This window comes from Salvelinus fontinalis, chromosome 15 (genome assembly GCF_029448725.1).
Source record: "Salvelinus fontinalis isolate EN_2023a chromosome 15, ASM2944872v1, whole genome shotgun sequence".
NCBI lineage: Eukaryota > Metazoa > Chordata > Actinopteri > Salmoniformes > Salmonidae > Salvelinus > Salvelinus fontinalis.
This window is the reverse complement of record NC_074679.1, coordinates 37439284-37464205: the sequence shown is the minus strand read 5'-3', so window position 1 is coordinate 37464205 and position 24922 is coordinate 37439284. Positions and strand designations below refer to the sequence as shown.

The 24922-nt window shown below is 43.5% G+C and overlaps 1 protein-coding gene across 4 annotated transcripts in view; it reads right to left on the bottom strand.

Annotated features, from left to right (window-relative positions):
* Positions 1-23236, bottom strand: part of LOC129811910 (A-kinase anchor protein 6-like) — a 184131-nt gene extending 160895 nt beyond the window's left edge. The window contains exons 1-2 of one of the 4 annotated variants that reach the window (XM_055863658.1): positions 22981-23236; positions 3361-3743 (exon numbers count right to left, since the gene is read on the bottom strand). In XM_055863658.1, coding sequence (XP_055719633.1) covers positions 3361-3711 — 351 coding nt within the window. In that variant the 5' untranslated portion in view covers positions 3712-3743; positions 22981-23236. Of the gene's footprint in view, positions 1-3360; positions 3744-10420; positions 10643-22980 lie in introns of those variants that run through there. The other 3 variants (XM_055863654.1, XM_055863655.1, XM_055863657.1) reach the window with 3 other exon arrangements.
* Between the last annotated feature and the right edge of the window lie 1686 nt (positions 23237-24922).

Sequence of the window (24922 nt, the reverse complement as noted above, 5' to 3'; positions counted from 1 at the left end):
ATCCAGGATGGCACATCAATGCGAGCTGTGGCAAGAAGGTTTGCTGTGTCTGTCAGCGTAGTGTCCAGAGCATGGAGGCGCTACCAGGAGACAGGTCAGTACATCAGGTGACGTGGAGGAGGCCGTAGGAGGGCAACAACCCAGCAGCAGGACCGCTACCTCCGCCTTTGTGCAAGGAGGAGCACTGCCAGAGCCCTGCAAAATGACCTCCAGCAGGCCACAAATGTGCATGTGTCAGCATATGGTTTCACAAGGGGTCTGAGGATCTCATCTCGGTACCTAATGGCAGTCAGGCTACCTCTGGTGAGCACATGAAGGGCTGTGCGGCCCCACAAAGAAATGCCACCCCACACCATGACTGACCCACCGCCAAACCGGTCAGGCTGGAGGATGTTTCAGGCAGCAGAACGTTCTCCACGGCGTCTCCAGACTCTGTCACGTCTGTCACATGTGCTCAGTGTGAACCTGCTTTTATCTGTGAAGAGCACAGGGCGCCAGTGGCGAATTTGCCAATCTTGGTGTTCTCTGGCAAATGCCAAACGTCCTGCACGGTGTTGGGCTGTAAGCACAACCCCCACCTGTGGACGTCGGGCCCTCATACCACCCTCATGGAGTCTGTTTCTGACCGTTTGAGCAGACACATGCACATTTGTGGCCTGCTGGAGGTCATTTTGCAGGGCGCTGGCAGTGCACCTCCTTGCACAAAGGCGGAGGTAGCGGTCCTGCTGCTGGGTTGTTGCCCTCCTACGGCCTCCTCCGGATGAGCTGCACTACCTGAGCCACTTGTGTGGGTTGTAGACTCCGTCTCATGCTACCACTAGAGTGAAAGCACCGCCAGCATTCAAAAGTGACCAAAACATCAGCCAGGAAGCATAGGAACTGAGAAGTGGTCTGTGGTTACCACCTGCAGAACCACTCCTTTATTGGAGGTGTCTTGCTAATTGCCTATAATTTCCACTTTTTTCTATTCCATTTGCACAACAGCATGTGACATTTATTGTCAATCAGCGTTGCTTCCTAAGTGGACAGTTTGATTTCACAGAAGTGTGATTGACTTGGAGTTACATTGTGTTGTTTAAGTGTTCCCTTTATTTTTTTGAGCAGTGTATATCACAGTCCACAGATGAGCTTTCAACACTGTCAGTCTGTTTGTGATATCCACACGGAGAGGAGAGAGACAGACCGGTGGTTTCGGTTGTACGACAGTTACGGGAGCGCCTGTCAATGTCTACCAACTGTCTACCAACTGTCTGTCCTGTCTGAGTGTGTTTTGACTACTCTGACTATCACTGTTTTGCTGTACATGTATGGCATTAGTATGGTATGACAATGATAGTCAGGGGAGTTGACTAAAAGCACATGTTGATTTGAACCAGACTTACTACACAGACTAAAGACAGACTGGATATACTGGACATTATATCTAAGTCACCATGTTGAGAAGTACACTAGTAAGCAGTTTCTATACTTGTTACCATCCGGGAGTGTAATGGAAACAAGTCAACAGAGTAGATTTCTGACATTTTGCACTATGCGATAACATCCAGTACCAGTCTAAAGTTTGGACACACCAACTCATTCAAAGGTTTTCTTTTGTTCTTACTATTTTCTACATTGTACAATAATAGTGAAGACATCAATACTATGAAATAACACATGCACACTAACGTTCAAAAGTTTGGGGTCACTTAGAAATGTCCTTGTTTTTGAAAGAAAAGCACATTTTTTGTCCATTAAAATAATATACAATTGATCAGAAATACAGTGTAGACATTGTTAATGTTGTAAATGACTATTGTAGCTGGAAATGGCAGATTTCTTTATGGAATATCTACATAGAGGCCCATTATCAGCAACCATCACTGAAGGAAGAGCAGCCAACAACTGCGCCGCATATGTGGGAACTCCTTCAAGACTGTTGGAAAAGCATTCCAGGTGAAGCTGGTTGAGAGAATGTCAAGAGTGTGCAAAGCTGGCATCAAGTCAAAGGGTGGCTATTTTGATTTGTTCAACACTTTTGGTTACTAAATGATTCCATATGTGTTATTTCATAGTTTTGATGTCTTCACTATTATTCTACAATGTAGAAAATAGTAAAATATAAAGAAAACCCCTTGAATGAGTAGGTGTGTCCAAACTTTTGACTGGTACTGTATGTTCACATCATTACTTCACTAGAGGTTTGATGTTTACACTAAGAGGGTTTTCAGTACTGAGTATCTTATCCCAAACTGATCCCTAAAAACAAGTTCTTACAGTACCACACCATGTTCACTGAGGATATGCCCCAACAGGCAACCTATTCCTTTTTAGTACACTGCTTTTCACCAGGGCCCATAGTGCACTAGGGAATAGGGTGCTATTTGAGACTCACATTGAGTCTTCCCAGTGCTTTGAGGCTGGCTGGCTAAACTAATTCTGTTCCTCCATTTCCTGTTTAATTAGAGGGCTGAGGGCTGGTCCACCATGACCTTCTAACAGAATCCAATAAGACCATTGGCTGATTGATCAGCCAGTTACTGATCAGCCCAGTAGCCTACTTTCACCCTTATATTTTATTCATGAAACCATAGCAACTCACAATCAATGCATTCAACTAAGGCAGATAAAACAACCACACAACAATCATTGCACGTAAAACCTTCTTCAAAATAGCTGCTATCTGCAAAATCATCAGCACACATCATCCACAGCCCCAGCCTGGACTGGCTGTGCTGGGGTGGGAGGGAGAAGGGATTCTCAACATTGATCTGAGGCTACGTCCCAAACGGCATTCTATTGCCTACATAGTGCTCCACCAGTCCAGCTCCAAGGCTATTGAGAAGGTACAGCTCCCCTCATTACATCTAATCACATCTTCCTCCTACAGGGTCATTATACTGGGACATGATGTTGGAGAAATCATTTTTAATTTTATTTTTTACCCCTTTTTCGTGGTATCCAATTGGTGTTTACAGTCTTGTCTCATCTCTGCAACTCCCGTACGGACCCGAGAGAGGCGAAGGTCGAGAGCCGTGCGTCCTCCAAAACACAAACCAACCAAGTCGCACTTCTTCTTGACACAATGCCCACTTAACCCGGAAGCCAATGTGTCTGAGGAAACACCGTACACCTGGCGACCGTGTCAGTGTGCACTGCACCCGGCCAGCCACTGGAGTCGCTAATGCGCGTTGGGACAAGGACATCCCTGCCGGTTAAACCCTGTCCATATAATCTTATTCAAAAGGGAAAATCAACCATAGATCACCATTGCTTTTCTGAGACACTTTGTGACCACGGGCTCAGGGTAGTTCCTTGCTACTAGGCCGTCTGAAACCAGAATATGAGATGAGAGTATATCGTGTGTGACGGCCCACTCACCTTCAGCTGCACTAGATGCACGTCCACGTGTTTGTTGACTGAGTCCTGGTGGACAGAGTATGTGAGGTCCCGGACCCTGTCAGTAGTGGCCCTCAGCCACGTCTCGATCTCAGGCAGGTGCAGCACCACCTTCCAGTCCGCCCCCGTGTGCAGGGGAGGGGGCTTTTTGTTCTGATACCTCTGGGCCGGGTCCCTCTCCTTGGCCAGACCTTCCCCACAGAGACCACCCTGGCTGGGGCTGAGGCCTGCCTCCTCCTCCTCCTCCTTAGGGATGGACTCCAGGGTGGGCGTGACGGAGGTGATCATGGGTGAGACAGCCTCACAGGCCATGGGAGACACAGCAGCGTTCATGGGTAATAACAGCTAGATCCCTTCTCAATAAGCTGCAGAGAGACAGAGCGGAAGAGATGGATGAAGGGAGGGAGGGAGGACAGGGCGGAAGGAAGGAGGGAAGGAAGAAAGGACAGAAACATTAATTAGTAACTGTAGAGCTGCCAGAGAATGTTTAATTTATACTGAGAGAAGCCAATTGGGTAATTTCAGATGCAAATCCATAAGCAGTTCCTTTCATGCTCTGCTGGGGAATAAATCAGCCATCATTCTACGGCCAGACGTCTAATATTAGCAAAGCTACAGATACCAATGAGAGCTTCTTAATCAGACAGCTCAGCTCGCTGTCTTGTGGGGGAATGTATGACCATATTCAAATATTATCTTAAGACATACGAAAAGTTAGACCCAACAATGTGCACAAACCACCCACATTAACTGTCTAACTGTCTGACTGTCTGTCTATCTGGTTGGACACAGTATCCCTGCCTATGTCACACCCTATGCTTAAAGTGATGCTCCAGAACTTTTGTATAATTTCAGCCAGTAGTTTTGAAAGTATTGCTCATGAGCCAAAACGGGTCATTTTGTGTGTACTTCTTCATCCAATTTTGAGATTCTTCAAAGACTCCACCCTTTGCCTTGATGACAGCTTTGCACACTCTTGACATTCTCTCAACCAGCTTCACCTGGAATGCTTTTCCAACAGTCTTGAAGGACCTCCCACATATGCTGGGGGGGGGGGGGGGGGTCAATGTAAAACGTGGGGTTTGCCATTTGATTAGTTCAGTTGTTCAGGAGTCTTATGGCTTGGGGTAGAAGCTATTAAGGAGCCTTTTGGTCCTAGAATTGCCGTGCGGTAGCAGAGAGAACAGTCTATAACATGGGTGACTGGAGTCTTGGACAATTTTTTGGGCATTCCTCTGACACCGCCTAGTATATAGGTCCTGGAGAGGTCTGTCTGTAAGCAAGCATGGAAGCTTGGCCCCAGTGATGTACTGGGCCACACGCACTACCCTCTTTAGCTCCTTATTATCAGATGCTGAGCAGTTGCCATACCAGGCGGTGATGCAACCGGTCAGGATGTTCTCGATGGTGCAGCTGTAGAACTGTTTGAGGATCTGAGGACCCATGCTAAATCTTTTCACTCTCCTGAGGGGAAAAGTTGTTGTTGTGCCCTCTTCACAACTGTCTTGGTGTATTTGGACCATGACAGTTCGTTGATGATGTGGACACCAAGGAACTTGAAACTCTCGACCCGCTCCACTTCAGTCCTGTCGATGTTAATGGGGGGCCTGTTCGGCCCTCCTTTTCCTATAGTCCACGATCAGCTCCTTTGTCTTGCTCACATTGAGAGAGAGGTTGTTGTCCTGGCAGTCTCTGACCTCCTCCCTATAGGCTGTCTCATCATTGTGTCGTTAGCAAACTTAATGATAGTGTTGGAGTCGTGCTTGGCCACTCAGTCGTGGGTGAACAGGAGTACAGGAGGTGACTGAGCACGCAGCCCTGAGAGGCTCCAATGTTGAGGATCAGCGTGGCAGATGTGATATTGCCTACCCTTACCACCTGGGGGCAGCCCGTCAGGAAGTCCAGGAACCAGTTGAAGAGGGAGGTGTTTAGTCCCAGGATCCTTAGCCTAGTAATGAGCTTTGTGGGCATTATGGTGTTGAACGCTTAGCTGTAGTCAATGATCAGCATTCTCACCTTTCAGCAGGACAGTAACCTACAACACAAGGCCAAATCTACACTGGAGTTGCTTACAAAGAAGACAGTGAGATGCCAAGTTACAGTTTTGACGTAATCTGCTTGAAAATCTATGGCAAGACTTGAATTGCTGTCTATAGCCATGATCTCCAACCCAACACCTTGACAGAGCTTGAAGAATGATGAAAAGAATAATGGTCTAATATTGCACAATCCAGGTGTGTAAAGCTCTTAGAGACTTACCCAAGAAGCTCACAACTGTAATCACTGCCAAAGATGATTCTAACGTGTATTGACTCAGGGAGCTGAATACTTATTTAATTTCTATCAAACTTTTAAAAAATCACATTTTCTTCCACTTTAACATTAGAGTATTTTGTGTAGATTGTTGACAAAAAAATTAATCCCAGAATGGATTTAATCCCAGAATGAAATGTGAAGAATTCCAAGGGGTATGGATATTTTTGCAAGGCACTGTATACTGTATATATATATTTTATTTTTTTGCAATTCGTATGCTATGTTACGAATCCAATACGTACAATATGTTATGAATTTGTTGTGCTTAAGATCCTTGACTGCATCTTCAATCACTGTCCCCTCTATAATTCTCTTTGATTGTACTGGCAGCAAAAACAGTTAGTCAGTCAGTCAGTCAGTAACTGTCCTGCTCCCCAGCTGTTTAAGATGGCTACGGAGTGCCCAGCTGTTAGGAGGAGAGGAGAAACATCGACAGGATAAGGGGAAGATTCCGGTTCCTGTTCCTCCTCTGTAAAGGCGTCAGCAAGCTTCAGTTCGGCTGGCGGCTAGCCAAAGTCGGCTAGGCGAACCGAACAAGTGTGCTCTCATACTCCCTTAAAACACCTTTGCTTGAAAAACTAGAAAAAAGCGTCAATAGTGCTATTTGTCCAAGTCAATTAATCTAAGATAACTCAAGAAATCTGTCATTCATTTTGACGTTGTTGCCGAGGAGATCATAGTCGAGCAATTTTACATCTAACTAAGATGTTTGGTGCAGTATTTCTCAGTGAAAAAAACGTGCATGAAAACGAGTCGTCTGTCGTTGAATGACAACAAAGACTTTACTGAAGAATCCTTACTGTTGACCAATCACCGACGAAGGGGCGTAGACTTCGGCTACCGACTTCGGCTACCGACTTCGGCTTGCCTCAAGCAAAAATGTAATGTGCCGGAACAACCAAAACTAACAAAAACGTCACAAAATGTCGTCATAATGTACAAACTCTTACAAAATGTTACGGCTGGGAAGCATGCGGACGCCTTAATCCGTGCTTCTACACCTGCATTGCTTGCTGTTTGAGGTTTTAGGCTGGGTTTCTGTACAGCACTTTGTGACATCAGCTGATGTAAGAAGGACTTTATAAATAAATTTGATTGACATTTGATCTAGTACTTCATCCTCACCCCCTCACTACTGGCACGAACGTTTGTTTCCCAAACCACATCCTAGATGTACTGCAGTGGCAGTGGTTCTTCAACAGATAATACATTTGGTAATGGTATACTAGAATTGACGAGTGCTTCTCCCTGCTTCTTGAAGCAAAACTATGCTATCTAAAGAAAAGCTTAGTTGGGAGTTGGTGTGCCCTTCAAGCATCTCTGGTTCTCTGGCATTGAAGAACCTGTGACATCATGGGTTCAGGCCTCTTTCTATGAATGTTGGTGAATCAAAGGCAGTGAGAATGTGAGATTGAATCACAGTCAGTGTTCATTCAGATCACCGTCTCTTATATCACACAATGTCGAAGCCCAAGAAAATCCCTGTAGGGATATCACATTCACTGATAAGCATCGGTCCCGGTTTAAGTGTTTAAGATGAGTGCATCAGACTGTGGGACCTCAAACTGATCCAAATGTAGCATGCATCAGTCTGAAAATCGATTCAAACGTTACAAAAGTTTTTTTGCTCAAATGACTTTCTACCGTCGTAGCTGGCCGCAACCGGGAGACCCATGGGGCAGCGTACAATTGGCCCAGCATCGTCCGGGTTAGGGGAGGGTTCGGCCGCCAGGCATGTCCTTGTCCCATCGCGCACTAGCGACTCCTGCAGCAGGCCGGGCGCAGTGCATGCTGACACGGTCGCCAGGTGTACGGTGTTTCCTCCGACACATTGGTGCGGCTGGTTTCCGGGTTAAGTGGGCATTGTGTAAAGAAGCAGTGCGGCTTGGTTGGGTTGTGTTTCGGGGGACGCACGGAAATCGACCTTTGCATCTCCCAAGTCCGTACGGGAGTTCCAGCGATGATACAAGAATGTAACTACCAATTGGATACCACGAAATTGGGGAGAATTATTTATTTTTTAATAAAAAAATAATAAAATAAACGTACTTTCTACCATTTGAAAATACCTCTCATCTTTTGTGACAACTGTGTCCTCCCCTTCAGTGTTGAACTAAGCATGCAATTATGTTGACATCATTGATCTACAAGTAATTTTGCATGCCGGAGAACCCCAGGCAATATCAGTAGCTTAGTCAAACACGGACCAACGAGAGGTTGGCATATTCCTGATCTGGCACATCTGCGCATCACCTTCAGCATACAAATGTTTGTAAAATGGCTTGTGCAATAGTAGGCTTTATTCCTTGAGCGACAACCAATATAATTTGCCAGGTTATTTTTTATCAAATGCACTGTTGAAAATTGTGTTTTCCGGAATAAAAGTAGCCTAAGCTACCACCAGAGACACAACTCTCATCTGGCGATAGGTAGGCTACATGCTATAGGAAGGCTACATGCTATAGAAAGGCTACATGCTATAGAAAGGCTACATGCTATAGGAAGGCTATATGCTATAGAAAGGCTACATGCTATAGGAAGGCTACATGCTATAGGAAGGCTACATGCTATAGGAAGGCTACATGCTATAGAAAGGCTACATTCTATAGGAAGGCTACATGCTATAGGAAGGCTACATGCTATAGGAAGGCTACATGCTATAGAAAGGCTACATGCTATAGAAAGGCTACATGCTATAGGAAGGCTACATGCTATAGGAAGGCTACATGCTAAAGGAAGGCTACATGCTATAGAAAGGCTACATGCTATAGGAAGGCTACATGCTATAGGAAGGCTACATGCTATAGGAAGGCTACATGCTATAGGAAGGCTACATGCTATAGGAAGGCTACATGCTATAGGAAGGCTACATGCTATAGGAAGGCTACATGCTATAGAAAGGCTACATGCTATAGGAAGGCTACATGCTATAGAAAGGCTACATGCTGTTCGGGGCTTTATTATGATTATTATTATTGTTCAGCTTCACCATCAGCAATGGTTTTGGTAGTTTTGCTTTACACAATCAGTATTGTTTCTCTTATGGCTCAGCTCAGGCGCCTACACACACACACACACACACACACACACACACACACACACACACACACACTGAGCCGAATATTTGAATTTAGAATGGAAAATGAATGTGTTTATGCAACAAATGTTAGTGCTATATTAACTCGCATCGATTCGTTCCTCTATTCAAACCAAATCACTTCAAACTAAAACGTATCGTTCCTGTATCGTGTCGGAGCCCGTGTATCTAGATAAGCATCGAATCATCTTGAAAGGGAAAGATGCACATCCCTACATGGAAGGTCAGATTCCTTCAGTGGTCTAATGAACCTCGTCTCTCTCAATTATTTCTAGGCTTAACATCTAATACCTGATATATTTGACCTATAGAAGGCACTAAATGATATCCCAGTCATCCTGAACAATGTGCTCCTGTATATGACCCATTTCTTCTTGTATTAAAACCCACCTTAAAGCCACGCTCCTAACTCTGTACATAACCTCACAGAGTGGGTCATCAACAAACATCAGAGACCCTACATCCTCTAGCGTCAAATTATATCACTGTATGTACAACTAAATATTATATGGACTGATCACATCAGTCCATGTTGCAGTGATTAACAATATTGCCCAAAAGGTAAACTTTCCTCTACACCAGTACAGCAGAGCAGTGTGATTGGAAACAACATTAGCTAATAGAATAGAGAAACATTACAGTACGTGACTGGAAATCAATGGCTTGGATGAGGAGACGCATCCTGCTGCTTTATTATGACACTATTACAGTGAGAGGCATCCCATCTACCAATGAGAAGTCATTATACGCTGACTGATGGCTCAACCTACCAATAAGAAGTGGCTCGCACGATAAAAGAATGACTCAATTCTGCATCTGTTTTACCCTCCTGACCTTTCAGTCTCATCTGGAAATATCACTCTGCTCATTCTGGAGATGACAAAGCCTTTTTATTACTGCTGCTGCTACTGATAGACACGCGCACGGGCGCACACAAGCACACACATACACAAACGCGTGCACACATTGATGCACCCACACACACACACTGATGCACCCACACACACACACACACACACACCATCCACCTCTCTCATCTCTCTATTCTCGCTCACCTTCTCCCTCTCTCTCTATTCTCTCTTTCCCTCTCTTTCTCTCTCCTTCTCTCTCTCCCTCTCCTTCTCTCTCTCCCTCTCCTTCTCTCTCTCCCTCTCCTTCTCTCTCCCTCTCTCCCTCTCTCCTTCTCTCTCCCTCTCTCTTTCTCTAACGATCTGTCTAACCCCCTCCATCTCTCATCAATCTCTCACACAGACATGGTACAATACTAACACTCCTGTTCATGCGCGAAAAACTGCACAGGCAGCAATTTATGCCTCTGGTCTGACAGCATCCATTTTGCTCTTCATTCCACCCTGAGGTTCATCTACAATGTGGACATTAGTAAAGCACCTTGAGAAACGCTCCTTCCCGACTGAGCATCACATGTTAACACATACTACTGGCAGCTAGAATAGCACTTAGCTAAAACACAGTCACACACACATACACACAATAACATCCAGAGGCAGTGCAGCTGACACAATCCCATTCACGGGTTACACACTCTCCTGACAAAAGAATTCCAGGCCGACAATGAGGGATCACATACCACAGATGTGCTAAGTCCACAGACCATATGGCCCAGCATACCTCATTTCAAATCCTCGGCCCAAAAAAGGAAATCCCATGAGAAGTCGAGCAGAGCTCACCGAGTTCCATGTGAGGATAAAGAGAGGCCAGACAACATCAGGTTCCAGATAAGAGTATCCAATCCCCTTGTTTGTCAGACTGACAGTCAGCCTGCCTCTCTGCCAGGCCAGAGTGACAAACATCGCTTAGCACTGCCCTCAGCCATGTGGTCGTGTGAGTGTGAGTGAGTGAGAGAAAGAGAATCTCTGCAAGTCCAAGCCACTCCCATTTGGAACCTCCCTGCTTCCTCTCTCCATCTCTCTCTCTCCATCTCTCTCCATCTCTCTCTCCTCCCCTGCCTCTTGACAGTAACAGCCCATGTCAAAGGTTTCTGCCGAGGCCTTTATTATGACACCCCTGAGATGATGCTGAGGGGGACAGTATGGAACTCACTGGTATTCATGTATACCTGTCTTTTCTCCTCCTCTCTCTGTATAGTTGACCTACTAAAAACACCAGGCGTTGTGTTGTTATGGGGGTAGCCTTAGCCTAAGCTAGATATTGACTGGGAGCGAGAACATGGAAGGGGGTAAAAGTAAATAGAGTCTGTAAATCAGAGCCTATTAGCTAATCATTGGTCAGGCACCGACATCCTGTCTGCCTGCAGAACCTCATCATTTAAGTCATTTTATTACTGTCTTACTAGGCCGGATGAGAATTGGACCACTTTGACTCCATCCCTGTGATTCATATGGATGTCTATGAGCTAAGACTTGTATCATCACCACCACCACCATCATCATCACTACGCTTGATTTGCTGAATGAGGCCCTGTCTCACTATGGGCTGTGAGCTGTATGCTGCCTGGCAGGGTCAGGAAATTACCAGCCTCAGCCTCTTAAAGGGCTCATAACCACAGATCTAGTATTAGATTACCTTAACACCAATCTAAATCTGAACCGTTAAGGACTAAAAACAAAAGCTGATCTTAGATCAGCATCTAAAAAGCAACTTCGTTTTACTACTGTATAGTAGGATTTCCAATGCCAGCCATAAAGACAAAGGAGGACATAGATAGAACCAGTGTGTGCACTGCAGCATATTAGCCTTCAGGGCAGTCAGTGGGCATGGTACTAACAATTACCAAGTCTCATTAAGAATACAATAAGGCTTTTGTTTCTGCTTATGTTGCACTCACATCTTGAACAAACTACAATTTCATAGTTATTAATTTAATGTGTACGCTTTCATAGGCTACAAATCATCCAAAACTAACAACAATCTTTGTGAGTGAGTGAGTGAGTGAGTGAGTGAGTGAGTGAGTGAGTGAGTGAGTGAGTGAGTGAGTGAGTGAGTGAGTGAGTGAGTGAGTGAGTGAGAGAGTGAGTGAGAGAGTGTGAGTGAATGAGAAGTGAGTGAGTGAGTGAGTGAGTGAGTGAGTGAGTGAGTGAGTGAGTGAGTGAGTGAGTGAGTGAGTGAGTGAATGAGTGAGTGTGAGAGTACTATTCTTTGTGACAGTCACTGTAAACTAGGCCTAATCACCATTTCTGATTAATCTGCAAAACTCTGTCCCTTAATGATTCAATTAGCAGTACCTAAATGTGTCACCCTCTCGTTCCCCTGGCTTCTGCCAAATGCAAATGACAGGCCTGTCATGTTCAGTGTTCATGCAGTGACATGGAATCAGCCGAGGGGTAAAAACAACAACGTGCCAACAATAACAATAACAGTATACTGCAGCGTTGGAATAGACAAGCCTATCATCATAACTCATTACCCCTGTGACAGAGAAGGTTGCTTGAAACACCTTTCACACACATGTATTAGCCTATTTAACACTGAATCAAGAGCAATAACCAGGATATGATCAGATTTAGTCTATAGAAAACTAATGTAGGTCCAGCAAGCTCTCTAACATGCCTAGAAATGCTTGTAATGCACATTTTAGAGTGGAATTTTATTGTCCCCAGCACAAGGTGCGCCTATGTAATGATCATGATTTTTAATCAGCTTATTGATCTGCCACACCTGTCAGGTGGATGGATTCTCTTCGTAAAGGAGAAATGCTACCTAACAGGGATATAAATACATTTGTGCACAACATTTTAGAGAAATAAGCCTTTTGGGATATTTTATTTCAGCTCATGAAACATGTGACCAACACTTTACATGTTGGGTTTATATTTTTGTTCAGTATATAGCATTAATAAGCACAGCTGCCCATCAAACAGCCATAAGCTGTCCCAAATACCACCCTATTCCCTTTATAGTGTACAACTTTCAACCAGGGCCCACAGGGTCAAAAGTAGTGCACTATTCAGGGAATATGGTGCCATCAGGGACGCATTCAGAATCTTTTCCTCTACTCTATAGGTTCTAGCAGCATAAAACCACCCTGGAGTCATGAGAGAAACCCTACACCAAAGCACCTTGGTGGGAGTTGAATCACCCATGTCTCTGGTGACTTTAATAGCGGCAGAGTGCAGTTACAGTAAAGCCTTTAACATTGACATTAAGCCCCTTTAATTGCATTTAAAACCGATTTCCAGTCCACCCATGATTCACAAATGCATGGCTACAGCATCACTTGGGTTACGTAATATGGGGCTGATTCCCAGAGCATCACACAGAGATGTATAGGCCATAGTGGGTATGACAAGGCAGAGGAGACTATGGCTCAGTATGGTGGTGAGCAAGCAGGCACATCATGACCTATTATCCAATAGTACACTGAAACTTAGGGGTGATACATCTAACTCTAGAGGTAATATGGAAATAAGGCCACACATTTTATTTTATGCATAATGAATTCAAAGATATTGATATTTGGGGGGACATCAGTTCCCCTTCAAATAAAATAGCTAGTGAACACTGTTGCAGGCTTGGAGAGTAACACCAGGCTCATGTTCAGTAGGCCACAATGTAGAGAAATATTTTGCAATAGAAAACAATTTGCATTGTGCAATTCATGCAGTACCTCCTCGTTTCACTACGTTTCGAAACTATCTCTCTACTGAACACAACCCGGTCACAAGCTGTTGGGAATAGGGATCCCACAGGGAACAATGTGACTATTATCCTGTCAGGATCTCTCTGTGGCCCAGGCAGTCCAGGACAGATTCATCATTTACTATTCATGAGGAAGATATGTTACATGTCCTATGGCACCCAAAATTAATCATAACATTCAGAGGGAACAAACACTGGATTCTACAATGACAATGCAAGGGCACAGTTGTTTTGTTGCTCCCTTAATAAATTATATTTCAGTAGCTTGCTATAATATAGCTGAACACAGTACAGAGCATAACTGTTTCAAAGCTAATGCATGTATAGTTACTAACCAGCTAGCACAAAACGTTCCGATATGTTTCTTAGAGCTTGGTGAGAGCATGGTTGCCCTATGGTTATTTTGCATACAACCTTCCCAAAAGGTTCTGGGAACCTTCTAGCTCATAATGTTCTGAAAACCATATGTTTCTTAGGTGGGAATTTCAGTCCTTCAGCATAACATTTCCTACAGGTTTCCTCATGGTTCTATTTAAAGTCATGTTCTCAGAACCCTCAGCGAATGTTAAGAAAACAACGTTCTTTTGTGGGCACTTCAGCCCTTCAGTATAACGTTTTCTGCAGGTTTCCTCATGGTTCTTTTTAAAGTCATATTCTCAGAACATTAAGACAACTTTCTATAAAAACCACAAGAAAACATTAGTAAAATCCTAAGAATGCTATTTAAAAACATATACATTCCGTTCTCAGCGTCACCAAACTCTCTCTAGCCTCTATCTTGTTAAGTGTGTTCAGGTGTGTTGGCCGTGCCCACTAATTGGCCACACCTGTTTGAATAGACTTAAATGAAAAACAGGAACATTTTTTATTTTTTTTAACCTTTATTTAACTAGGCAAGTCAGTTAAGAACAAATTCTTATTTTCAATGACAGCCTAGGAACAGTGGGTTAACTGCCTGTTCAGGGGCAGAACGACAGATTTGTACCTTGTCAGCTCGGGGATTTGAACTTGCAACCTTCCGGTTACTAGTCCAACGCTCTAACCACTAGGCTACGATGCCGCCCCATGGCTCGGATAGGAAAAAAGATGGCGGAAGCGGATGATGGAGTGGATTCTGAATCTAATGGCGGTAGAATCAAGGGGAAAAGGAATATTGTCCAAAAGAAAGGAAAACTGAGCAAAGTAGAGTACATTGATGAGAATGTCACAACGTATCTTGTAGGAGTACGGTTTGTAAATGAGGAGCAGCTGATCGAATTACCCATCTTGAGGAATCCATTTGAGATATCCAAACTGGTGGAGAGAGTGCTGGGTAGAGTGAAGGCTGTGAGGATCACGAGAGGCGGGTTAGTTTTGATTTTTTGTGCTTCTGAGGATCAGAAGAAACGTGTGTTGTGTCTCAACCGATTTGATAAGTTTGAAGTGTCGTGTGTGTGTGTGTGTGTGTGTGTGTGTGTGTGTGTGTGTGTGTGTGTGTGTGTGTGTGTGTGTGTGTGTGTGTGTGTGTGTGTGTGTGTGTGTGTGTGTGTGTGTGTGTGTGTGTTAGGAACAGGGTACTCCTCAAGGGGGTTATATCTGGAGTCTCGTGGGAAGTAGATGTTGAAGAGATGAAAAATATTCCTGGAGTGTTTGATGCATGTCGGATGAATCGTGTGGTGAATGAAGAAAAAGTGTTTTGTCATACTTTTTTAAATTTTTTATATGGAGTCTCCCTACTCAAGTGCAGTTCGGGTCTATTAACTACAGAGTCAGAGCATTCATCCCAAGACCAATGCAGTGTGATCATTGTAAAGCTTTTGGTCATGTATCAAGTGTGTGCAGAAGGAAGAAGCCGAGATGTTCGTTGTGGAAAATATCGCGTGTTATAAAAGTGATGAAAATGTGACATGTTGCAATTGTGGTGGGAACCACAAAGCCACGTCTTTCAAGTGCCTCACAAGGGGGAAAGAGAATGAAGTGGCCAAAGTCCAGGCTATCCAGAGCATAGCAGCTGTTCAACAGGTTGAGGGTTTGAATGGTGCACTTGAAGTCCATGGTGGTGGATAGGCCTTCACTGCAATCTGCAGGGGTTGCCTTTCACCAGCAGAATCCTGACATTTGTAAAGGTTAGGAAGGTTGACTTTGTGGCCTTCATAGCTATGGTGATAAATGGCACTGCCAAGGTGGAGAGAAAGTCCAGGAAGATACAAATCATTGTGGAAGCTGTGGAGCGTTTCCTGGGGCTGAAAGATTTCTCGGCGAAGGAGTTACATGGAATGTTGTCATAAGCTGTACCACCCTATCAGGCCCTTAGGCCCAGAGCCTGGGAAGGTAGATATGGAGAATTGGAAGTAGGAGTTTTGTTTTGTCAGTGTACTGTTTTTATTTGGGTGGATTAAGTTAGTTTCCTTATCACGTATGGATTTTATTTTTACGAGATCATAGGGTTGAATCTTACTGACACTGTGCCACAATAAAAAATACAGGTTATGCATGAATTAATGCCGAAGCAAATTAATTTCCAGGTGTCCTATCTGTGCTTGGAGTTCAAAACAGTTAACATAAGCTAGCAGTATTATTAAAAGTATTTTTAAAAGGAATTTTTAAAAGGAAGTTATTAAAAAACGTCAAAATCCTATAATTTCTGTTCTCAGAACGTTAATAATACCTTCCAGGAAAACATTTAGAGAACGATAGTAAAATGTTCTCAGAACCTCCCTGCTACCTAAAAAGTCATGTTTTAGGCAACATTTTTCACTTCCATTCTCAGAACGTTTAAAAAACATTCCGTTTTACTGGTCAGGAAACTTATGGCTTCGTCCCCAGAACCAATTGGAAACCAAAAACATACGTTCCCACAGCTTCCAAGGAACCAAATGTACTAGCTGGGTCCCAGTACTGTTGTCACTCACTAGCTACTGGTATGGTTGGATCATCAGCTGTGTAGGCCAACACCTAAACAAATACAGAGGATTCATTCAATGTCAATTGTTGAGGGCAAAACATTAGCAACTTCAATTACTTTGCATTGGTTACTATAAAGTTGGTGATTTGAACTATTATTCCTAAATTTTGGAAAATCTAAGTTTCCTTTTCCTTATAAATAGGTCAGGATAGTTTGGCAGTACCGATGAAAATTAGTTATACTAATATAGGAGAGCTATTGAAATTGAAGTTATTTAAAGAACAACAAAACGATTGTGCCCCTGCAATGTCATTGTAGAATCCAATGTTTGTTCCCTCTGTGACGGTTATGATTAATACTGGGGGCCACAGGTCGTGATACACTACTCGCTGTCGGCGTTCCAATTCATCCAAAAGGTGTTTGATGGAGTTGAGTTCATGGCTCTGTGCAGGCCAGTCAAGTTCTTCCACACCGATCTTGACAAACCATTTCTGTATGGACCTCGCTTTATGCACGGGGGCATTGTCATGCTGAAACAGGAAAGGGCCTTCCCCAAACTGTTTCCACAAAGTTGGAGGCACAGAATCATCTAGAATGTGATTGTGTTAGGATTTCCCTACACCTGAACTAAGGTACCTCCTCCTCGACCTAACTTTACAGTTGGCACTCTGCATTGGGGCATGTAGCGTTCTCCTGGAATCCGCCAAACCCAGATTTGTCCGCAATTCATCACTCCAGAGAACACGTTTCCACTGCGCCAGAGACCAATGGTGGCAAGCTTTACATCACTCCAGCCGATGCTTGGCATTACGCGTTGTGATCTTAGGATTGTGTGCGGCTGCTCTGCCATAGAAACCCATTTCATGAAGCTCCCGACGACCAGTTATTGTTCTTCCAGAGGCAGTTTGGATCTCGGTAGGGAGTGTTGCAACGGAGGACAGACGATTTTTATGTGCTACGTGCTTCAGCACTCGGCGGTGACATTCTGTGAGCTTGTGTGGCCTACCACTTCAAGGCTGAGCCGTTGTTGCTCCTAGACATTTTCACTTCACAATAAAAGCACTTACAGTTGACAGGGGCAGCTCTGACTTGTTGGAAAGGTGGTATCCTATGACGGTGCCACGTTGAAAGTCACTGAGCCCCTTCAGTGCAGGCCTTTCTACTGCCGATTTGTTGTCTATGGAGATTGCATGGCTGTGTGCTCGATTTTATACATCTGTCATCATCGGGTGTAGCTGAAATAGCTGAATCCACTCATTTAAAGGGGTGTCCACATACTTTTGTGTGTAGCTAGCGTAGCTAGTGATGGGAAAGGTCATTCTCTCTGTGACCTACATCACACCCTAGTTCTAGCAGGAACAGCAGCTCTGTTCGAAGCTGTGTTCTCCCCCACACTGGTTCAGGTAGAGTAGTTCCAGCTTCTCTCTCGCTCTCTTTCCGTCTCTCTCTCTCCACTCTCTCTCTCCCTTTCTCCCTCCCTCCTTCTCTCTCTCTACAGACGGACAGATAGATCTCTTCTGATCAGGGACCTAGGGGCGAGAGGCTGAGGTCATTATGGCACATTTCTCTGTATGAAGAGTAGTATCTCTAGATACTGTACAAAGACAATGGGTTAGCTAGGGCAGGCTTTAACCTTGAGAGCTCTCTCTGACATCATTATTGCTTGTAAATAGATTGTACAATGCACGCAGTATAGTTCTCCTTTTATGTGGCACACCGTTGTTTTCTCTGGCTTGGCATCACTGAATGATGAGTCATGTTTGAAATGCATGTTCACATTTCTTGGATAGTAATATTGTATATAGTGCATTCGGAAAGTATTCAGACCCCTTGACTTTTTCCACATTTTGTTACGTTACAGCCTTATTCTAAAATTGAATATAAAAAAATCCCTTATCAATCTACACACAGTACCCCACAATGACAAAGCAAATTCATAATAAAAAAAATGGAAATATTACATTTACATAAGTATTCAGACCCTTTACTCAATACTTTGTTGAAGCACCTTTGGAATCGATTGCAGCCTAGAGTCGTCTTGGGTATGACATTACAAGCTTGGCACACCTGTATTTGGGGAGTTTCTCCCATTCTTCTCTGCAGATCCTCTCAAGCTCTGTCAGGTTGGATGGGGAGCGTCACTGCACCGCTATTTTCAGGTCTCTCCAGAGATGTTCGATCGGGTTCAAGTCCAGGCTCTGGCTGGGCCACTCAAGGACATTCAGAGACTTGTCCCAAAGCCACTCCTGTGTTGTCTTGGCTGTGTGCTTAGTGCTGTTGTCCTGTTGGAAGGTGAATCTCCACCCCAGTCTGAGGTCCTGAACACTCTGGAGCAGGTTTTCATCAAGGATCTCGCTGTACTTTGCTACATTCATCTTTCCCTCGATCCTGACTAGTCTCCAAGTCCCTGCCACTGAAAAACATCCCCACAGCATGATGCTGACACCACCATGCTCCACCGTAGGTATGGTGCCATGTTTCCTCCAGACGTGACGCTTGGCATTCAGGCCAAAGAGTTCAATCTTAGTTTCATCAGACCAGAGAATTTTGTTTGTCATGGTCTGAGAGTCTTTAAGTGCCTTTTGGCAAACTCCAAGCGGGATGTCATGTGCCTTTTACTGAGGAGTGGCTTCTGTCTGGCCACTCTAGCATAAAGGCCTGATTGGTGGAGTGTTGCAAAGATGGTTGTCCTTCTGGAAGGTTCTCCCATCTCCACAGAGGAACTCTGGAGCTTTGTCAGAGTGACAATCGGGTTCTTGGTCCCCTCCCTTGGTCACCTGAGGCCAGCTTTAAGAAGAGTATTCGTGGTACCAAAACTCTTCCATTTAAATATGATGGAGGCCACTGTGATTTTGGGGACCTTCAATGCTGCAGAAATGTTTTGGTACCCTTCCCCAGATCTGTGCCTCAACACAATCCTGTCTCGGAGCTCTACGGACAATTCCTTCGACCTCAAAGCTTGGTTTTTGCTCTGACATGCACTGTCAACTGTGGGACCTTATATAGACGGGTGTGTGCCTTTCCAAATCTTGTCCAATCAATTGAATTTACCACTGGTGGACTCCAAGTTGTAGAAACATCTCAAGGATGATCAATGGAAACAGGATACCTATGTAAATAAGGTACTTCTGTTTTATATATCGCACAAATGTATAAAAATCGGTTTTCACTTTCATTATGGGGTATTGTGTGTAGATTGATGAGAAGTTCTATTTATTTAATTTTAGAATAAGGCTGTAATGTAATGTGGGGAAGGGGTCTGAATACTTTCCGAATGCACTGTATATTTGGATGACGAGCAATCTCTTAAGGTTGTCTCTCCTAACAAACAAAAAGCATTGAAATGTTACATGGAAGTAATATAAGAGGGTTCCGAGGAACAAGATGTTGTTCTCGGTTGCAGAGATAAGGTAACCTCATATGGATAATTGAAGTCGTGGTACAGCAGCATTCAACAGTACAGTATAAACCCCTTCAGCCTCCCAGCAGGGCTCAGCTTAGCAGAGGGAGAGAGGCTGAGAGAGGGAGCCAGGCTGGCTGCGAGAGGAAGTGGAGGAGTAGGAGGAGGGAGTGGCTCACTGTGACATGGAGGAGAGGAGACCGCATGGAAGTCACAATTTCAAATATGATTTTAGAGATCTATCTCTCTCTCTCACACACACACACACACACATGTATACACACACATACAGACTCGCATGCACACAGATCTGCTATTTCAAGGCTTGGCTCAACCAGAGATCTGCTTGCCTGCTTTGCTTTGTGCAGGATCAGTCAGTCACTGTTCAATAATTCATTAGTCAGAGATAATGGTGGCCAGTCAGTCCTTCCTCCCTCTCTGACTGACTGGTGCTATTTTGGAATCACTGATTAGACCCACTCTCACTGTTTCAGTGTAGAGCTCCAAATATAAATACAACATATCTTAGTGAATACTTGACCAAAATACTGACCAGAACCAGACAAATCTGACTCAAATAGTAGATTGGCTAGATACTCACTAGACACCATATTTCCTTACTCATATTTTGCATTGTGTTAATGTATTTTTTAATCAGATAATCTGTTACTCTTCTATACTACTTATATTGTGTATGGAATGGTGTAAAGTTAAGTAAAAATATGTGCTACTTAAGTAGTGTTTTTGGGTGTCTGTACTTTACTATTTATATTTAACAATAATAATGTACTTTTTACTCTATACATTTTCCCTGACACCCAAAAGTACTCATTACATTCTGAATGCTTAGCAGGCATTCTTAAGTATGATGCTTAAGTATATTCAAAACCAAATACTTTTTGACTTTTACTCAAGTAGTATTTTACTGGGTGACTTTCACTTTTACTTGAGTCATTTTCTATTAAGGTATTTTTACTGTTACTCAAGTATGACAATTGGCTACTTGTTCCACCACTGAGTGTATATATTCTGACAGAATGTCACCAGGCTGTTGTTTTATAGTATGGCCCGAGGTCTAAACTTTACTTCATTCATCTCAATCAATAGTTTGTTAACCCCTGACCTCTTCAATCAATCAATCAGCCAATCAGCCAATCAATCAATCACCCCTTCCTTTAGGCTACTATCCATCTATTAATATTCTAGTGTGTCCTGACACACATCACGTGATTAACCTAACTGAGTCAAGCCAAATCAAAATGTACTGAGCTGGCCTAGTTACGCATGCAACATATATGCTGGAAAAGGAAAAAGTCAAGAGAATATGCAAGCCAGCAGGGTTTGGTTTGGGTCAGCACGATAGTGTAAAAAGGGTAGGAATGTGATCAGTAGTGACTGCCACACCCTAGGTGCTATTTATATTAAATGTTGTCCATTATCAGCCCAGTCCCAGTGATCTGATAAATTAACGATGGAGAGGATAAAGGCTACTGGAAACAGAGTTACAACAGGATGAGGAGACAGTATGGCAGACTCATTCTCTAATCTCTTTCCTGTCATGACTGAAGCAACAATAACAACAACAGAAAGGATCAAATAGGATTCTGGGGCTGGTGGAAACAGACAGAGAGAGAGCCCACCTCAAGTGAGACCCCACCCCAACACACAGACACAGGCAACACACACACACTTAATTCCCATCCTGTGGTGAACAGAGGTGTGAGGAAGGAAGGAGGTGGAGAAAAGGACACAGGGGACTCGCTCCAGTAATGGTTCCTGAATTTGACACCACACCTCCAAATCACATCATACAGTCGAGTCCTGTACCAGGCTGTAACATTGACAACGTAGGAGCTGCAGCACATACTGAAGGCGCAACGGGCTAGGCTAATAATAACCCAGCAACCTAGCATGTATAGTGAGCCAGGCCCCATACTAATTCTACCAGTTCTCACTCTCTCACGTCAGAATTAGACGTTCATCCATGTTTCTCAAACATCAAATTTCAAAGTTGTTCCAAACGTCAAATTTTGAAGCGTTTAAGATTATGTTTAACCATTAACCATTAACCTAAATTTTTAAGGTGATGGTTAAGTTCAGGCATTGCCTTCAAATTCTTAAGGTTAAGCATTAACTTCAAGTGGTTTTAAGGTAACGGTTAAGGTTTGGGATAGGCTTAAAAAATATATATCAAAAACAACTTTCTATTGCTGGATTTGAACTTGCAACCTGTGGAATCAGAGGCAGATGCTTATGCCCATTCAACATTGCAGTCCACAACGCCCTAGCAAAACCAAAACCTAGTGGCCGGTTTCTACGTCTTCTCCCGACATCCTCAGACATGGACGGACATCAAATACTGACTTGTATCACGGGTGACCTGGCTGTACTAATCCCATGCTGTGATAATGAATCTGACAGTGAACATGGACATCCTTCCTCTCAGATCTCTTTGGCTGTGGCTGGATGATGGATGACAGATGCTACAGTCTGGGTCTGTATTGGTCTGGGTCTGTATTAATAAAGTGTCTCGAAAAGGTGTGCTGATCAAGGATCAGTTTAGCCTTTTAGATCATAATAAATATGATTATTTGTACAGGAGGAACCTGATCCTAGGTGAGCCGGATGAGATGGTTTATAAAAATGAGCCCAGGTCTGAGGCTAGCCAAGCCAGAGCCATGATGATGAATATACCGAGGCATCCCCTCCCCACCCCACTATGCTCAGCATTTACTGGGCAGCAACATTCAGCCAAACCTTTCTCTTCTTCCCCCTTTCAGGGTGGGATTGAAAAGCAGCGAGGCAAGAGGAGAGGAAAGGGTGGTGGATCCGGGGGTATTAACTAACTAAATAACGCTCACTGGGAGTTTTGTTTCGTCATGCTCAAAACACACACACACACTCCAATACAGCTGCAGAAAGGAAGGGAAGGGTAGGGCAACTAGCTCACACACATATACCTAGTGCCTATAGCTACAGCCTGTAGCTGGTCAAAGGAGGTAATGATCAGGCTATTGTCCATCCCAGCTGGGGCTAGGGCTGGGACAGGGGTGTTTGTGTATGCGGCAGGCAGCCTCCTAGCTCTGCAGGCCAGGCCCCTTTAACAAAGCAGAGGGGCTCCCCCTTCTCCACTGCCTCCTTCTCTCATTCTAACGGTAAACAGCCCATTAAATCAGCCTGCTAGAGAGGATTAGGCACACAAACCCTCCCCACTGCCTCGCTGTAAAACACAGCACTAACGCAACACAAATAGCTAAACACAGACATAACAAAAAATCCAGCACCTACCTACCACATTCCTCTTCTCTTCTTACTCCATTTTCCTTTTCCTGAGTGTTGGTGGAGACAGATTTGCAGCGTGACATGAGGCGAGAGAGAGGGAGGAGGGAGGTGCCTGATGTGACCCACTGCGGGGCTGCTGCTTGCTGCCTGCTACTGCTGCCTCTCGACCAGCCCTGGGTGGATGGATGGTGATGATGCGGTGCCTTTCAGGAGAAAGGCCCTGCCTGTCGCCTTGGAAACTAAGATGTAATGGAGAGGTGGTGCTGCATGATGATTGGTCCAGGCAGTGTGGTGCTTGTGCTTCCCCCTCCCACAGGAGCTCCCTGGTTGGGGGTGGGAGGGGCTATAGAGGAGAGAAACAGAGCAGGCTGAGTAATAAAAAGAGCTGGGTTTTTTAGTCAGAGGAGGAAGTGATCTCTCTGGTAAAAACAACAACCTCATCTAGCAGCAGCACAGACAATACAACACATCTCCCCTCCTCTTATCTCACCTGTCTCTGTAACAGCAGCATGGAACACAACACTGGTGAATGGTTCTTGTTTCTAACACTTATTCAAAGTAAGCATAGATTGATTTATCTAAATTATACATTAAAATGTGTTATGTGTCTAACGTAACTGTTGAATTATGAAAGGAGCAATTATGTTTGCCAATTGCACTGTGCAATAGACCTACGTTAGAACAATAAGATAAAGATAGTTTATGACAGATATTACAGATCGACTTGGGATGCTATTTTTTTATTTACAGTATAAGGATTTTATTTTGAATCAAATATTGTCATATGCAGCAAAATAATAGTTTATCTGCCAAAAAAAATGATGTAAAAAATATATAATATTAGTTCAACATATGATTATTTTTTGTATCTCCTTGGTAATGTAGGATTAATTTGTACATTACCATATTCTGTGATAATTGACATAGAATGCGATGGAACATAATGCTTTTTTTAAATAAAAAAAATGTATTCATTGCAATATTATCACAAATCTATTCTAGTCTACTATATCTATTCTGTATTCTATATTTTATATTCATCCCAAAAGCATCAAGCTTTTCAATTCATGATTCATACCCTAATGATGAGGCAATACCAAGCCAATACACAAGATGGCGGACATGTGCTATCGTCAAGGAATATCATAGGGAACAACTGTTCAGAGAAGCTTCCATCATGCTGCCCATCATGCTGCTTGTGGTTCATGGTTTACATTTCAAAAATGGAGTTGGCTTTTACAGTGTCGATGAAATATGTATAATTGCATTTTATTCATGTAACATACTTGCATTTTATAACTGTTACATGTTGTATCAACCATCCTTACCTGTACTTGGACACAAGTCTAAATCAATTTACCTGCTTGTTGTACCGTAAGGTTCATGTTGCATACGTTGGACTACTGCTAGGCGATATTTAAAACTTGTCACGCACTCGATAAAGACTGAAAAAGGATTGTCAACTGCACATTAGAAATGTTGGCTATCATACATTCCGCGCTTATAAAACCAGGGTCGTTACAATACTATAGTTGTGCCTTTCTTACACTCCTCTCATTAGAATTAAAACAGCAAACTCACTACAATTTTGCTTCGTTTTTTATAGCTCGAAGTGCGCAGTTTTTTTTGGGGGGGGGGGGGGGGGGGCGCTGTTTGAAGTCCCCGCGCCTCCATCTTGACACCCCACCATTGTAAAAGTATTTTGGAAGCTATAGAAATGCATTTATTAAATTCTACATTTGTCTTTGCCACATTTATTGTATTACAGACACCTTAATGCATACTTTAAATTATATTATGTGAGCTAAACATAAAAAACGTATATACATGTTTTTTCTTTAAAGGATCATTTTGAGAAAGTACTAATGTTACTGTCCACCACTACAACAACAACAAATAATTAAAAACATGTAATTTTGTCATTGAAACATTTAAATGAAATACTGTA